This window comes from Littorina saxatilis, linkage group LG2 (assembly GCF_037325665.1).
Source record: "Littorina saxatilis isolate snail1 linkage group LG2, US_GU_Lsax_2.0, whole genome shotgun sequence".
NCBI classification, from domain to species: Eukaryota; Metazoa; Mollusca; class Gastropoda; order Littorinimorpha; family Littorinidae; genus Littorina; species Littorina saxatilis.
In genome coordinates this window covers 59,817,677-59,833,541 of record NC_090246.1, presented here as the reverse complement: position 1 = coordinate 59,833,541, position 15,865 = coordinate 59,817,677, and the positions used below count along the sequence as shown (strand labels likewise).

General features: G+C 46.3%; 2 protein-coding genes across 4 annotated transcripts in view; one reads left to right on the top strand and one right to left on the bottom strand.

The window, feature by feature from the left end:
* Positions 1-5: 5 nt before the first annotated feature.
* LOC138959404 (small ribosomal subunit protein uS3m-like) lies at positions 6-2,499 on the top strand. 2 transcript variants are annotated; one of them, XM_070330872.1, is made up of 3 exons: positions 6-119; positions 1,560-1,761; positions 2,020-2,499. In XM_070330872.1, exons 1-3 carry the CDS (start codon positions 99-101, stop codon positions 2,316-2,318), a joined length of 522 nt encoding a protein of 173 aa, XP_070186973.1. In that variant the 5' UTR covers positions 6-98; the 3' UTR covers positions 2,319-2,499. The 2 variants fall into 2 exon arrangements, with proteins under 2 accessions (XP_070186973.1, XP_070186972.1); XM_070330871.1 differs by having other exon boundaries at positions 103-181.
* Positions 2,500-2,644: 145 nt separating this feature from the next.
* The window catches only part of LOC138959402 (protein transport protein Sec24A-like), a 38,299-nt gene continuing 25,078 nt past the window's right edge, over positions 2,645-15,865 (bottom strand). For both annotated transcript variants that reach the window (XM_070330867.1, XM_070330868.1), the window contains 2 exons: positions 8,732-8,835; positions 2,645-7,297 (listed from right to left, as the gene is read on the bottom strand). In XM_070330867.1, coding sequence (XP_070186968.1) covers positions 7,183-7,297; positions 8,732-8,835 — 219 coding nt within the window. In that variant the 3' untranslated portion in view covers positions 2,645-7,182. The remainder of the gene's footprint in view (positions 7,298-8,731; positions 8,836-15,865) is intronic.

The window sequence follows — 15,865 nt, the reverse complement described above, 5'->3', positions numbered from 1 at the left end:
TGTGATTGGATGTTATTTTTACACAAACCAATCAACCATCGGATTCCAAAAAGTACTTCCACTTCCGGTGCACACAGACTGTGTCCTTCTGCTTCACGATGGCAGCAATGACATGTCAGGTAAAAGAGTAAAACGATACAGCTCATCCGTATCGAAAGGGACCGAATCCGAAACCACATGGGTGGTTTTTTTTAAAGGAATATGTTTGTGTAGATAGGACCTACCACTGGCGTGTACTCGGTTCTTATTTGCACGTGCACATCAGTCCGAAGAACATGTACATGATAGGATCCAGACTCAGGCTGAGACTTAGAGAGAGAGAAGGTTACTTGGTAGAAGATATGATATGATATGACAAGTCGTAATCATAGAACTTTGTACACAAACACACACAACACACACACACACACACACACACACACACACACACACACACACACACACAGATGTAATCAAATGCAGACAACTCGATATTGCTCTGAAACCCAAGGAAAGGCGCAGCAACTTATTACTATTTTTATTTTATTTTTACATTATGAGCAGCTTTGTCTCTGTAAGACTATCAATTATTTAGGAGTGCAATGCCTTTACCACAGTAAAGGACACACAAACATATATGCACACACACAAACACATCAATTAAGGCCTACACACAAACACACACAAACACACATTAGACTCTTCTCCGTCTTTCTCTCTCTTATAAACACACACACACACATCTAGGCCTACACACACACACACACTGACACACATTAGACTCCTCTTCGTCTTTCTCCCATAATTTCATAAACACAGACACACAAACACACACACACACACACACACACACACAAGGCACACACTCAGCTGTTCTCCTTATCTCTCACACACACACACATACAAAGAGAGGGAAAAAACAGGGAGACCATGTGCGCACACACACACACATATGCAACCGCGCACACACACACACACACACACACGCACACACACACACACACACACACACACACACTCAACTGTACCATGGAGAGAGAGGGCAGCGGAAGAGAGAGTGAGAGAAAGAGAAAGAGGAAAAGAGAGAGAGGGAGAGAGAGAGTGAGACCACAGACACAGGAACACACTCAAAATTAAGGAAAGAGAAACAAAAGCAAGAATAAAGAACCTTAGAGAGGGGAATATGACTTCAGGGTTCAATTACTCACTCCTGTTTGGGTGGCTTTTCCTCCAGAGGTGATTCTAGTGTTTTGTGCACTTGGGTACATGTAAGTCTACAGTAGAAGTTCAGTGGACACAAATCTAAACAGTTTTTCATTGTACTCATTCAATGATTCATTGTGGCATATAATACACATTCCCTGTAAATTGTAATATTTTTTTAAATTGAATTTTGTTTTGTTTTTTGTACCAGACCGCTTATAATCAAGACATCGTCTGTTGACTGTTTTTATTATTGTGTTTTGCTGTTTGTTTTTGTGGTAGCCAGATTCCATACATGTACATGTACTTTGAAAGAAATACCAGTTTTGAAAATGTCTAGCGTGATCGCTGATTTGTCTGTTCTCTTGTGTCAACAGGTGACAAGCAGTAGACTGGTTTGTGTTCCTAGTGCGGCATTGCTGGCTTTCAGGGGTCTCCGCACCACACCCTGTGCTTTGAAGAATATTCGTGCAGGAGTCCCCAAGGCTACCATCCATCGCAACAAGCCGCTCACATATGAAGAGGCCCAGGCTCCATACAAGATTGGTGTCACCAAAAGCTGGAATTCATGGCACTCAGGCATGTGACATTATATTTCTTTGCTGTTTTATGGGAAAAAAATGTCAGTGTTTTATTTCAGTCTTTTTAAAGTGCAATAGAACCCATTTTAAGACACACCTCTTTCAGACTTACTCCTTTGTGAGACCTTGTTTTATAAGAGCTTTTCTGTGGGTTCTGTATTTAAATTAATGTAGGAAAGCTTTTGTGGAATTGACAAAAATAAGTGGTACATGTATCAGCTGACTTGAACTTGCAAGAACGTGTTTGTTGTTTCAGCCAACCTCAAGGGAGAAGGATTTGACGCACGTGCAGCAGAGCGAACGTTTGACGACATCTTGATCAGAAAGTTCATCAAGGGAACGTGGCCAGGACTGTTTGCATCGGAAGTGATCGTCAAACGAAGACACAATCTGGTGGTAGTGGCAGGACTGGTGTTTCAGCAGATGACAGCACGCAAACAGTACTTTCTCATGGGCTACTCGGAAGAGATGCTGTCGTACCTGCTCAAGTGCCCCGTCAAATTAGAAATACAGACAGTGCAAGAAAGGAGTGATGTCATTTTTAAGAAAATCTAGTGGTGTGACTTTTCAGTGAAAGACTGTGACTGAAAAAGAGATTCAGGTGTCGGCACTTTGTAATTCATTTGTGATGAGAATGAGTGTCTTTTTACAGTATGTCTGTGTCACAAATGTGTGGCTTGTATAACCTGGAGATATTGTTGAGAGTGTTTATGAGCTATTAAAATTAGTCTTGTGATCACATTGTGTGCATAGTTTCATTTTCCTTATGCATTTTTCCATGTTGAGATTGCTTGATTCTAACATATACACAACATTCACACTTTGCTCTCTTGTACATACATGCATACAGACTCTTACAAGACTGCATGCAATCAACCCACTGTAAATTTGAAGTTTATTTGACTGTCGATCAGTGTAATGATGACAAAGAATCATGGGATGCAAACCTCTACCTACACTTTAAGAGCACCGACTCTTGCCAGTAGTTTTCATTCTTGCCTTTACTCTTACTTCATTGGTTTACATCATAAATAACAACAAAAATTCACTGCGGGTCATTTGCAAAAAGAAGTTAGTCACCTAACACAGTCCTTTCATTCATCCATCAAGAAGCAATTTCAAACATCAGCTCTACAGCACAATTTGACACACAAAGCAATGTAAGAAGCAAACAAATAGCTACGGTGAGGGAAAAGCAGAGTACTTTCCCATTCAGTGATTCACACTTTAGCAGGTGTGTTAGTCAGATGGGGCAGGGACTAATCAACAAACTACTGGCCAATACCATCACCACTTCACACCACTTTAAATTAAACCTACATTTTCTAGAGTAAAATTGGAAAAAACAGAATAGTCCTATAATATTTTCTGAACTGAACTGAAGACAGGCTTAAGCTCAACGAATACAGAATATTTCAAAGCCCCTGGCACAAGTATATTGTCTTGAATGAATTGCCATATCATAATTATCATCTGTTGGCAGGAGAGCATCTGAAGCTGTGCATATGAACACATTCCTATCTTATTATCCTTTTTTGCTATGTTTCTAGCCTGCCAATGTACAATGAAGAGTTAGTTTCATCACACCATGCACAAAGGCAGCATAAAAGGACATTCTTGAAAGTGCAAAGACTATTACAGTTTGCTGTTGTATGTCACGATGCGGTCGTGATCTCTATACCTGCATATGCATTGACTCTGAAACGCACAAGGTAGTGGGGATCCTCCAAAATGAATCCCTGATGTTAAAAAAGGAATTTTACGTGCACGACCGTTTTTACCCCGCCATTTAGGCAGCCATACGCCGTTTTCGGAGGAAATCCCTGATGTCTGATCAGTACAGTCCTAGCGAATTATTGGGACGTTAAAAGGTCACTGACCTTACACTGACAAAATACCAATCTGCAAATCAGTGTGTCCAAATAAAGAAAACAGCTACCCCATCTGAAACTGATCACATTTAGGGAACTTTTTGAAAGTTGGCCAACATTCTTTAGCACAATACATTTTAAGTGGAAAATGAAAAATTCCTATCACAAGCACACCAGTTAACAACTCACAATCAAAATCAAAAGTGCCTGCTGACTGATGCAGCCAACAGCACTTGTGCTTGCTGAAACTGCTTAAGATATCAACAGAAAATTGTGTAGGAAAGAATGGGTAGTGCACATACTGATAATGAATGATGCTGACCCTGTAAATGCAAGCGCTTAAGCACTTGCATCAGCCACAAACATTTACAATGTTTAGGAGGAGAAGGGGGGTAAAAAACAATAAATTCGAAAAGAAATGTAACGATGCACAAAAAATTTTACACAGACAAAGTCAGTTGCAAACTGATCTCTACAAATGCTCTCAACACTCGCATGCAGCAGTCAGTTGAACATGTGCAGCCAGCACTCAACTCTCGACTCAAAACCTAATTAAGTAATTCTATCATTATCATTAAAATCTGTCAAGCATTCGCTACAGTAAGTCCAAGCTCAGTCAAACATGATTCCCATCTTGGGGAGAGAATGTGAAAAACCTTTATTTGTAAACAGCGACATGAAATGCCAAATCAAAAACATACCTTTACCATACTACGAGAGAAAAGATGACCTGACCGAACCATTTACAAAAATATGCTGTAACTCTCATTAAACAGCAAAACAAGAAAAACGATTGTACATGAATAATATTTGTCACATACATATTCTGAAAATTAAACCAGGATAAAAGGATTCGACTACAGTTCTCAACACACAGACATTAGGATGCTGATTTGAAGAATCGTATGACAGATATTTTTCAGTACGTTTACAAAAAAAGAAAACAAATTCTTGCAAGAACATGGCAGTTAATCACAAACACTCTCACGGCACACGCACCACCCCCTACCCCAAATCCACTCATACAATCACAAACCAAAGACAGAGAAAAACACCACACACAACAAAAACAACTTTCTGGACAACTCGTCATTGTATTGCACACTGTAGCATGTGAGCAGATTGTGAACAGACTCAAATGTGCCGTTACCCGCTGCGCTGTTCCAATGCATACTAAAATGTCCGCCCTTCTCAGAAAATGTGTGCTACTAACGTCGTCTCTAGTTTCATCATATCAAGCCACACCTGTATCGATGCTCTGTCTGGCAAAGCTAGATTGAGTGCAAAAAATTAAGCATTTTTCATAAAGCATGTTAGGAATCTGGTAGATGTTCATGGGCGCATGCTCTCCTCTTCTGCAGATGCCACAGGTTGCTGTCAACATCCAAGCTGTAGTTTTCGATTCACTACTATTGTTCATGCAAGATGCAAGCGGTAGGGTTGGTGCGCTTTTTCATTGCAGTAACATGGATCTACATGATATGAAAATGAGCAATAATAATTTGCATACAAAGCACAGTGACACTAAACCATACTCAAATGATTTGAACTGGACACTTAAATCGCCGTACATTGGAGTAAACTTAATCTGACAACGGACATGCAAAGTTAAACAAATTATTTCAACCAAATCTTGAAAGCAATAATCTGAACAAGCGCTTGTATATATATATATATATATATATAAATATAACAGCGTACGACCAAAAAGCTGACTAGTAGTACCCAAAGCAAATCTACTTTCTGTTCATAGTTTCAGTGAAGCCAATCACACAATGTTCATTTTCTTTTCTGAAAAAAAAAGATCTTCAAACTGTGCTCTGAAAATGTTTTACGAATAACCTCTATGTATTTTAATTTTGGTACATCTATAAATAAGCATGAAAAAAATTCAACACCACAAAATAACTCAAGCATCAACAGATCTGAACAGCCTACACAGGACATTATCAATACTTACAAGGCAAAGCAAGTAACAATGTACAAGATTTCAGACATACTTGGAATACAACAACACTATACAAATCTGCATACATTTCCACACAACACTCATCTTTTTTTCCAGTCATTGCAAATGTCACTTTATATAACCAGCTCAACGTCAAGGGAACAAAATCCAAAAAGCACTGCTGCTTTTGGCACACCATGTCTTTGGAAGATGAATATTTAAAATGACCAATAGTTATAGCAATAGTTATCCTTTTACACATATACAGAATAACGTAACATAGAACAAACATTCATAAATATAATTACCAAACAACAAATTAAGTAAAGAATGAAACTCAAGATGAAGTCTGTGAACAATACATATATTTACCAAAAGAAAACTGTTAACAGAATAAAGATACAAGAACATTTTTATCCCTAACACAGTACAGTACAACAAAGCCTTCCTCTGTGTACGGGAAAATGCAGTCACATGATTAATTGGATGAAGTCTCTTCATTACTTTCAATGAATTTTTGAAGAATTCATTCACAATATGCAAGTAATGAAAGCTCTGTTTAAAACATTCACACACACACACTTTCTCTTGAAAATACACATCAACTACACAACACATGCATTATCTCTTATGTTTTCCGTGTGCATCAGTTAGAAGCCCTGTACGAATTGGAGATCAAGAAAAACATACTTATTTCTCAAAAGTTATATGTAGCAACTCAGATTATGGTTTTAAACTTAAAAAAAAAAAAGTTACTGGAGTGAAAGTGGAAGTCAGTCTGGTCATGACTTTACACTGCAACTGAATTAAAAAGAGAGAACAAAAAGTAGCTTGCCGTAATTGCCCCAGCAAATATGAAAACCCTGTTATAAGCTCCACACCCAAAACAAAGTTAAGTCAGTCACCTCTTGCTTAAAGATGGCACAAAATAGCACTGGATTTTATCAAGAGTTGTGATTTCATCTGTACTAAGTGGGCACTCCAGTTCTTCCTCATCTCAAAAACCATTTGTACCTCAACATCTTGCGTGCACAGAGTTGTCTTCAAACTTCTGAACATGTACTGAATCATCTCAAGGTTTCTCAGTGAAGCCCTACACCCTTATCGAATCTGCTCTTCTTAGCATCTGACAGCACCAGAACACCATTTCAAGCTAAACTCTCTCTCAAACGAAAAAGTCTTGAAATCAACTCATTGTACCTAAAATCACAAAATGCATCTGCAGAACACACTCAAAAGCATATATTATTACCCCCCCCCCCCCCCCAAAAAAAAAAAAAATTGAAATAAATAAAAATGTGTCATTACTATTAGAATCACATTACACTCCCCTCTCACACAAAGGGCTTTCATTCAATGTATCCATCAACTGCACAGATGCACTGTACAATGTCCAAGCTGCTGACACTTTTCCTGTTGTGTTTCAACTGACATGTCAACACTGTAAACTCCATTCCACACTTTCACAAAAAGGGCACAAAAGTCTGTCATCTCTCTGTGTGTAAACTGGATCCAGGTTTGACCATCCCTAGTGCATGCAGGGTAAGAATGACGTGCAAGGGAACTGAAGGGTTGCGTGAAGGGCTAGTGTGGGCCGACATCAACCCTTGATTTTCTGCTGGACAAACTGCAGGAACTCGTAGTAGGACATGCTGGACTCCGTGCGGTCCTCCACCATGTACTGGAAGAAACGATTCCGCAGCTTGCTGTCCTCTCTGTCGCAACAAAAGAAGAAAACGTGTGAAATGTTGTTCTTTAATGTCCAATTTGATTTTTTTCTTAACGTTTCTCAAGCACCCCGAGACAGCTTCAGTCAAACCTGTCCTAGCGACCACCTTTTAATAACGACCACTTCAATCAATCAATCAATGAGGCTTATATCGCGCATATTCCGTGGGTACAGTTCTAGGCGCTCTGCAGTGATGCCGTGTGAGATGAAATTGTATACGGCCAGTAGATTGCAGCCATTTCGGCGCATATTTACCTTTCACGGCCTATTATTCCAAGTCACACGGGTATAGGTAGACAATTATTAACTGTGCCTAAGCAATTTTTCCAGGAAAGACCCTTTTGTCAATCGTGGGATCTTTAACGTGCACACCCAATGTAGTGTACACGGGGGGAGGTTCGGACACCGAAGAGAGTCTGCACACAAAGTTGACTCTGTGAAAATAAATTTCCGCCGAACCTGGGATCGAACTCACGCTGACAGCGGCCAACTGAATACAAATCCAGCGCGCTACCAACTGAGCTATATCCCCGCCCACTTGCCCATTATGCCCATTCAAAATGATCCCCAAGGAGTTGTTTTCCCTCTAAATAATTCACCTTTGGTTGGATAAGGATCACTTTTGGTTGGTCTTTTGGGTGGTCGTTACAGAAAGGTTTGACTGTATTTGGCAAGGATTAGCTCTAGAACAACAGTTTATTATTATTATTATTAAAAATAAGTTTTACTTGAAACATTGCATGCGCTCTGAAACCTGTACTGTCATTTTTCCAAACTTTCGCCAACTTTTCTCAAATGCTCCCGTCAAAAAGACTTAACTCTCCATTTGATGATCATCTGTCTTCAATCTCAAAGCCTTCTCTTCACAGCTTTCCGAAAGTCATCGAAAGAGAGAGAAGCGGTTGCAGAAACTCGAGCATTTATATTATCAGTCAGTTTACCTTCTGTTAGAATTCAACAAACTTCATGCTTGCGCGAACCCACGTTATTTTCAGGTTTTTTTCTTCTTCTTTTTCTCTGTCTAAACTGTAAGAACACAGTACATGCCTTTTCAGTCAGTACAACAAATCGACGTCGTCACAGAATTTTGGCATAACTCATTTTGAACAGCGTTTCAGCAGAAGGCCAAAACTGATTATTTTTATTGTGAAATAGTGTTTATATTTGTACCTGGTATGGACAGTAAGATAAAAGAATGTTAAATTGCCCATCATATTTTAGAGAATATTTATCTCAGAGAATGATTTACTTAGTCTAAAGCTCAAAAACATCAAAATCGCCAAAATTCGAGTTACACCAAAATTCCAGGATGACGACGAAATACTCCTTGTGTCACAAAGTTCCTCAATGCATTAAAGCTGATGTACAACTCACGGTTAACACACAACTGACAAGCAATCAACAAACACCCAGTACCCACCTGAGGACGAGGAAGGTCACACCTCCAGGCCTGGAGTCCATGAGGTGACTGATGAAACAACGCAGTCTCTCCGATGTGGGATTCTCCAACTCTGGCAAGTCAGCCTGCAAAAGGAAGCAAACAGGTGGTTATTGTGCTCCCAAGCCTTTCTTGCTGGCACCTGCACCCTGTCTTTTTGAAATGAATCAAACTGATTTATGATTCTGTCAAACTTGACACGAGTTTTCCCTCTCTTACTTTCAGAGATGCGATGCTAAGATTTCTATATAGCTATTCTGATGAACACGTGGGGGAATTCGGGGGCTGTGATTGGATGGTCTCTTCCGATCATCAAAGCATAATGCGGCAGAAGTCGGCCATTTTACTCAATATCCAAAAGCATATTGAGAAAAATGGCCGACGCATGATTCCGCTTTACCCATCTGTACCACGGCGATGTTTCTATCGACAACAGCATACACTGACAACTTAAAAAGCTGTTTCAACAACTGTGTTATGAAGTCGAATGCACTTGGAGTCAGTTTTTCTTCCAAAGTCAGAAAGCGTGTAGCGGTGTGCATGTCTGCGTGAACATGATGCGCGTAAGAAGTTTGTCTGCTATCAAAACCTGAGATCAACGCATCGACGCAAAAACTGTCATTTTGTAAGTTTGGAACAACAAATCAAGGTCATAACAGCTATATAATCGCTATTGTGTTTTCAGCGTAGCAATAGGGTCCGATATTTAGACTCGAACAAGTATAATGCGACTCGTCTTCGACTCGTCGGCATTATACTTGTCTCGTCTAAATATCGGACCCTATTGCTACGCTGAAAACACAATAGCTGTTAATATTGTAGCCTTTATAGCAGAATGTAAGGCTTCTTTTTAAGCCTACTGTCTATATGATACTTACCGAGACAGTACTATTCTTGCACATTATCTATTATAGGCCGAAAAAATTGGACAAAACGCTGCGTGGGTACAATTATCTCCCATAACCATGCGCCACCGTGGATCCCAAGCACTGTCTGAGTGCTTCCCCCTTACAGGATGTAGGTGGCGCGTCCTCTTTCTTTATGAGCTGCAGACCCTCAAAAAGCCCATAACATATCAAGAGGGGAGGCGGGAGGGAAACTCTAATAGTACTGTCTCGGTAAGTATCATATAGACAGTAGGCTTAAAAAGAAGCCTTACAGTCAATATAACACTTACCTCGACAGTACTATTCTTGCACAGAATACCAGAGTGGTGTGAGGGTGATATGTAGAGTATTAAACTCCTTAATCAAAATCACTTAAATCCAAGGATTAAGATACCCAGGCAATTTTCGAACAGTACTACCGTAAAAGAAAATATACCCAAGAAAAATACCTTAGACTGACGTGACCATGCTGGCAACCACTGCTTTGGCAATGCCATACGACTGGTCAAGCCTGAGACTGGAAAAGTCTCGCATATAGTGGTTAATAAACGTGGCTGGAGTCTTCCAGAACGCGACCGCCATTATGCTTTGGAGCGAGGCACCCCGCACGTGCGCCAACGAGGAGCCGATAGCCCGAATCTCGTGTGCCCTGATGTCAGGGACCACATCCACTTGAGCATGAACATAAGCCTGTTTGATAAGCAAGGTCAGCCAACGAGCTAAAGTTTGTCTAGAAATATCCGATTGGTACTTCGGATTAAGCGAGACAAACAGTGACCGCTTAGAAGACCGAAAGCTACGTGTTCTATCCAGGTACACTCTAAGGGCACGTACTGGGCAGAGGAAGCGATCAGGGTCATCATGTTCAAGAGTGGGAGCCAAGGCTTGAATGACTACTGGTTTGGACAACTCCGAGGCATTCTGATTCTTGGCTCGAAAGTCTGGTAGGAAAGCCAACGTCACCTGATGTGTGGTGAACTCAATGTCAAATTCCAGGCCACTCAAAGCTTGAATACCACTGAGTCTACGGCAAGTGGCTAAAGCGATGAGGAACACAGTCTTAAAAGTCAGGAACTTGATACTAATGCCTGCCAGGGGTTCAAACTCCTTGCTACGCAGGAGTTTGAGAACCAGGAAGACATCCCACTTGGGAAATGAAACCCGAGGTTTAGACACCGCTGCATTGCTAATACCCGAAAGGACATTAGCGATGAGGGAGGAACTGATCAAGTGTTCAGGTCTGCGACCAGCAGCAGCCGCAATCGTGGAAGTGATGGCAGATTTGTATCCAAGAAGAGTCTTAGAAGAAAGACTCTTCTTTTGATACACTTCCACCAGGAAGTTGGCCAAGTCCTGTGTTGAGGGATAAAGCGGCTTTATCCCCTTGGACAAGGCGAAGGAGGCCCAAGCTCTCCAGCGTAAGTCGTAGAGCTGATTAGTTGATCGCCTCTTAGCGTTCAAGGAAAACTCTACTGAACTCTTGTGCAATCCTAGTGCAAGCAGTTTGGAGCGCACAAGAGCCATGCGGTCAAGCACAGACTCTCTGGACGTGGATGAGGGAGGCCTGATCGAGGCTGGAGCAGACTTCCCCCGTCCAGATTCAGAGGTAGAGGGTCTACGTGGGTGAGACCGCGAAGATCTGGAAACCACGGAGCTGTTGGCCAGTAAGGCGCGACCAAAATCAGTCTTGGCCGTTCCTGCAGATACTTTGCCAGTACCCTCGGAATCAGAGATGTCGGGGGATAGGCGTAAGCATCGAGGAGCCTCCACGAGAGAGTGAATGCGTCCACGTGGAACGCATTCGTGTCTCGAAAGGGGCTGACGTACCTGGGAAGCCGAGCGCTGAATCGAGTTGCGAACAGATCGATCAGAGGACGGTCCCACCTTGCCCACAGACGCCGTAGAACGTTGTGAGCGATGGTCCATTCTGTGGGGAGAACCTGATCGCCCCGACTGAGAATGTCGGCCAGGGCGTTCAGTTTCCCCAGAACAAATTGGACTGACATCCGGACCTGATTGGTCTGGCACCAGAGCAGAATCTCCTCCGCTAACAGGGAGAGGGACCGAGAATTGGTGCCCCCCTGGTGGCGAAGGTAAGCTAGGCATGTGGTGTTGTCCCCGTGGACCAACACATCCTGATCCCGAATCAGGAGGCGAAACTCCAGCAGAGCCCGACGAACCGCCTCCAACTCTAGAAAGTTGATGTGTAGGAGGGACTCCTCTTGGGTCCAGACCCCCTGGGCCTCGTGCAGGTCCAGGTGGGCCCCCCAACCCCGCGTAGAAGCGTCGGTGTACAGGAAGAGAGACGGCCGTCTCGGTTGGATAGGCACCGCAGAGTTGAGCCAGATCGGGTCCAGCCATTGGACTACAGCCTCGTGAAACCAAGGCCCGATCTGGACCAACTCGGTGTAATCGAGAGGCCTGGAAGTCCGATCTGCTACTGCCCGTTGCAGGGGACGTTTGTGTAGCCTTGCAAGGGGCAGCAGCAGAGCGACAGACTCCATGGAACCCAACAGTTCCGCCAGCCGTCTGTGAGGAACAGCGCGGCAAGCCTGAATGGAGAGGATCTTTCGCCTCAGGGAGAGGATTCTGTCCGGGGAGGGAGACACAGTGTAAAGCACTGTGTCGAACGCCATCCCCAAGTAGCAAAACTGCTGGGCTGGCACGAGGTCCGACTTGTGCCACTGTATCTGGAACCCCAAGGCATGGGTCCGGTCCAGGACCTGCCGGGTGTGTTGGAGGCATTGATCGCGAGACTGGGCCAGGGTGAGCCAATCGTCCAAATATTGACGCAGACGCACACCCTGAGCTCTGACCAACGCCGCCAGCTCCTTGACCACCTTTGTAAAAATCAGCGGGGCCAAGGACAGGCCGAATGGGAGGGCCCGAAACTCGAACACTGTGCCCTCCCAAACAAACCGGAGCAGATGTCGGTACCCCGGGGCCACCAGGATGTGGAAGTAAGCATCCTGGAGGTCCACAGACGTGGCCCAATCGTTTGGCCGGATGGCCAACCGGACCGACGAAGGGGTTTCCATCTTGAACTTGCACCTGCGAAGGTACAAGTTCAAGGTGGAGAGGTCCAACACCGGCCTGAACCTGCCGTCCTTTTTGGGGACGGTGAACAGGCGGGAGTAGAACCCCGGAGAAGGCTGAGAAAGGGGGTAGACAGCCTTCTTCTCGACCAACGAGTTCACCTCGTCTTGAAGAGCCTGCCATCTGGCAGGGTCTCGAGGAGGGGGGAACGTCAAAGGTAGAGCGGACAATGGAGGTTGTGACGACAGCGGTAGAGAAAACCCCGACCCCACCACCCTCAAGATAAACTGGTTGGAGACCAGTCTGCCCCACATGTCGCGGGCCCGAAAAAGGGAACCGACGGACGAAAGAGGGGCAACTTGAGGGGGCGTCAACGTAGGGCCGGGACTCACTGAAAATTCTGCTGGCGGGCAGGCGCAGGCTTGCGACCACCCCCCTGGTGGTGCTGCTTACCCTTACCTGTCTGAGCACCCTTCTTCTTGCGCTTGGGAGCACGAGAAGCCGGGGCCGCAGGGGGGAACGCGACAGGCGCCTGAGAGGAGGAAGAAGGAGGCAGTGAAACTGGCTTCTTCTTCTTCTTCTTCTGAGGCTGGGAGCTGGAGGTGACTGTAGCACTTCTCTTACTCCCCGCCGACGTCGCCGAAGCAGCGAGGCCAACCATCAGAGAATCAGTGTTCCTCTGGCGTGTGGACTCCACCACAGAACGGACAGTGCCCGGATGAAAGAGGGAAGAAGGCTGAGGAAACGTGTTCCTCAGACTTTTCCTCATATCCGGAGGCACTAAAGAAGTAGCCAGAAAATGATCACGGAACAGGGCCAACAAGTGGACCCGTGTTCCAATGGCCAATTCTGCCGCAGTCGTCACGCACGATCGCACGGCATGCAAAGCCCGATCCACTCGAACCATGTCAAGGACCCGAGTGGAATCGGACTCTGCCCGATCGGGAGGGTCCAACAGTGTGGACAGCGTGCTCATCCATGTCAAGGCCTGTGATTGGGCCTCGACAATGGAAGAAACGGTGGCCTCAAGATTGTGGAACGAAGCAGAGCTCAGTTCCACCTTCTTGACCGAAGGCACCTCCCCAACGAACACATCACCGTCAGCCCCACCCTGAACACTCGAAGTCTGGAAAGGGAGAGTTCGAGAGTCAAAGGGAAAAGGGAGGGACGAAACAGATTGGACACGAGGAAACAGTGAAGGTGCGCCTCCCGAAGGAAAGCACGGCACTGAATCCGCGTCCTCCCGAGGAACATAGGTCGCGTTCGCACGTGAATCTGTACTCCTCAGGCGATGTGCTGCCGCTTCCACCGTGGCACTAAGACTAGGGTGGAACGCGAATTGCTGGCGGCCGGATCGTTCATAAAACGAGCCGCCGGCAGACGCGGCGTGTGCCTCCCGCGCCCGGGCCGAAGCGGACTCCAAGGACGAGAGGGCGTCGGAGGGAAGGACGTCCTGAAACTGTTCAAACGTCCTTCTAGCTGTGCGAGGGAGAGCCTCCTGCCTCTCGTCCTCAGACTCCACGTCCTGTGTGTCAACCGAAGGGTTGGGAACACTAGACGACAGACGCTTAAGAGAGGCATCCGTGGCGTCAAGACGCCGCGTGATGTCTGTCATGTACTGTTGGAAAGTACGAAGCATAGCTTCGGAAGTTCCATCAGAAACCGGCAAGGGTAGAGGATCAGTGTTAACCTCAGGGCGACCCTGATCCTCCTCCCCATCGTCCTCTGACTCACTCTCCTCTTCACTTCCCGACAACTCCTCAACAGCAGGAGTGTAGGAAGCTTGAGGGGGAGGAGCCGAAAGTGATGAAGTAGGCTGTGACGAAACGCCCACTGAAGCAAGAGGCCGCGAAGACCCCTGCCCCAAAGACGAAACGTCTCCAGCAGCCGAAGGGAGAGAACAACAAAAACCCTGCGACTGTTGGGTCAGTCCAGCCAACGAACCCCCGCCATTTATAGACTGAACAGGGACCCATCGGGTCTGATCAGAAAAGAAATGGTCCGGTCCGGTCGGGGGTGCCGATCCGGTCCGGTCGGGTGGTCCGGTGTTCCGGTGGTCCGGTCCGGTCCGGTGGTCCGGTCCGGTCCCGTACCATCCGGAGGTCCCGTTCGGCACAGAACCATCCGTACCCACAAAAGTGTTCGGGTGGTTCGGTCCGGACGTGGAAACACCGTACCATCCGGACCCGTAAGTCCGGTGGTCCGGTGTGTTCCGGTTCGGTGCCAGACCACCCGGACCAACAGAGGTGGTCGGGTGGTCCGGTCCCGACCGGACCACTGGTCCCGTACCGTACCATCCGGACCCGTAGGTCCGGTGGTCCGGTGTGTTCCGGTTCGGTGCCAGACCACCCGGACCAACAGAGGTGGTCGGGTGGTCCGGTCCCGACCGGACCACTGGTCCCGTACCGTACCATCCGGACCCGTAGGTCCGGGGGTCCGGCAAGGGCCAGAGGTACTGTCCCGCACCGGACCCTAAGGTCCGGTACGGTCCCGTACCATGGGTCCCGTCCGGACCAAACCCGGAGGTCAAGTCCAGTCGGGACCCGTGGGTCCGGTTCGATCCCGACCCGTAAGCCTGGACCGTTCCGGACCCTTGGTCCGGACCATCCGTCACCCGAACACCAGACGCTAAGGAATGGCGTGGGGTCAAGACGGTCCGGTCGGAGGTGTCGGTCTGAGCAACAGAAACAATGTTCCCGTCGCCCTGACCATTCGACAGAAGTACCACGTTCTGTCGAACACCTCCACGTCCAGTAACTAGTCGGCCGGAGCGTTTCATAGAGGGACAGCCACCAGTCACACGGACGTCAGAGGGAACCGTAGTAGCAGTGGTCGTAGGCACGAAGCCTGAAACCCCTGCCCCCACAGGACCGCCCTGAACGGGGTCAATTCGCATCCCAACCCCAGCGGGGAGGGAATTCATAGACCCCGTCATCTCCTCCGATCTCCCCCCCCCCATGAGTCCGAGACTACTGTCGAAACAGCAGTAGACGACCCAGCGAGGGAGTTCAGAGGAGGACCCGTGTCCCTCCTGGCTTCCACAGCGGTGGAAACCGAGGAGGGCACAGGAGAGGCACCGGAAAAGAAAGAAGTCGAAACCTGAGTCTCTCCCGTAGCCCCTAGATCAGATTCACCAACCCCCAAAGAGGGTTGGGAATCGACCCGCCCCCGGATTCGAGCCAGGGAGGAGAAG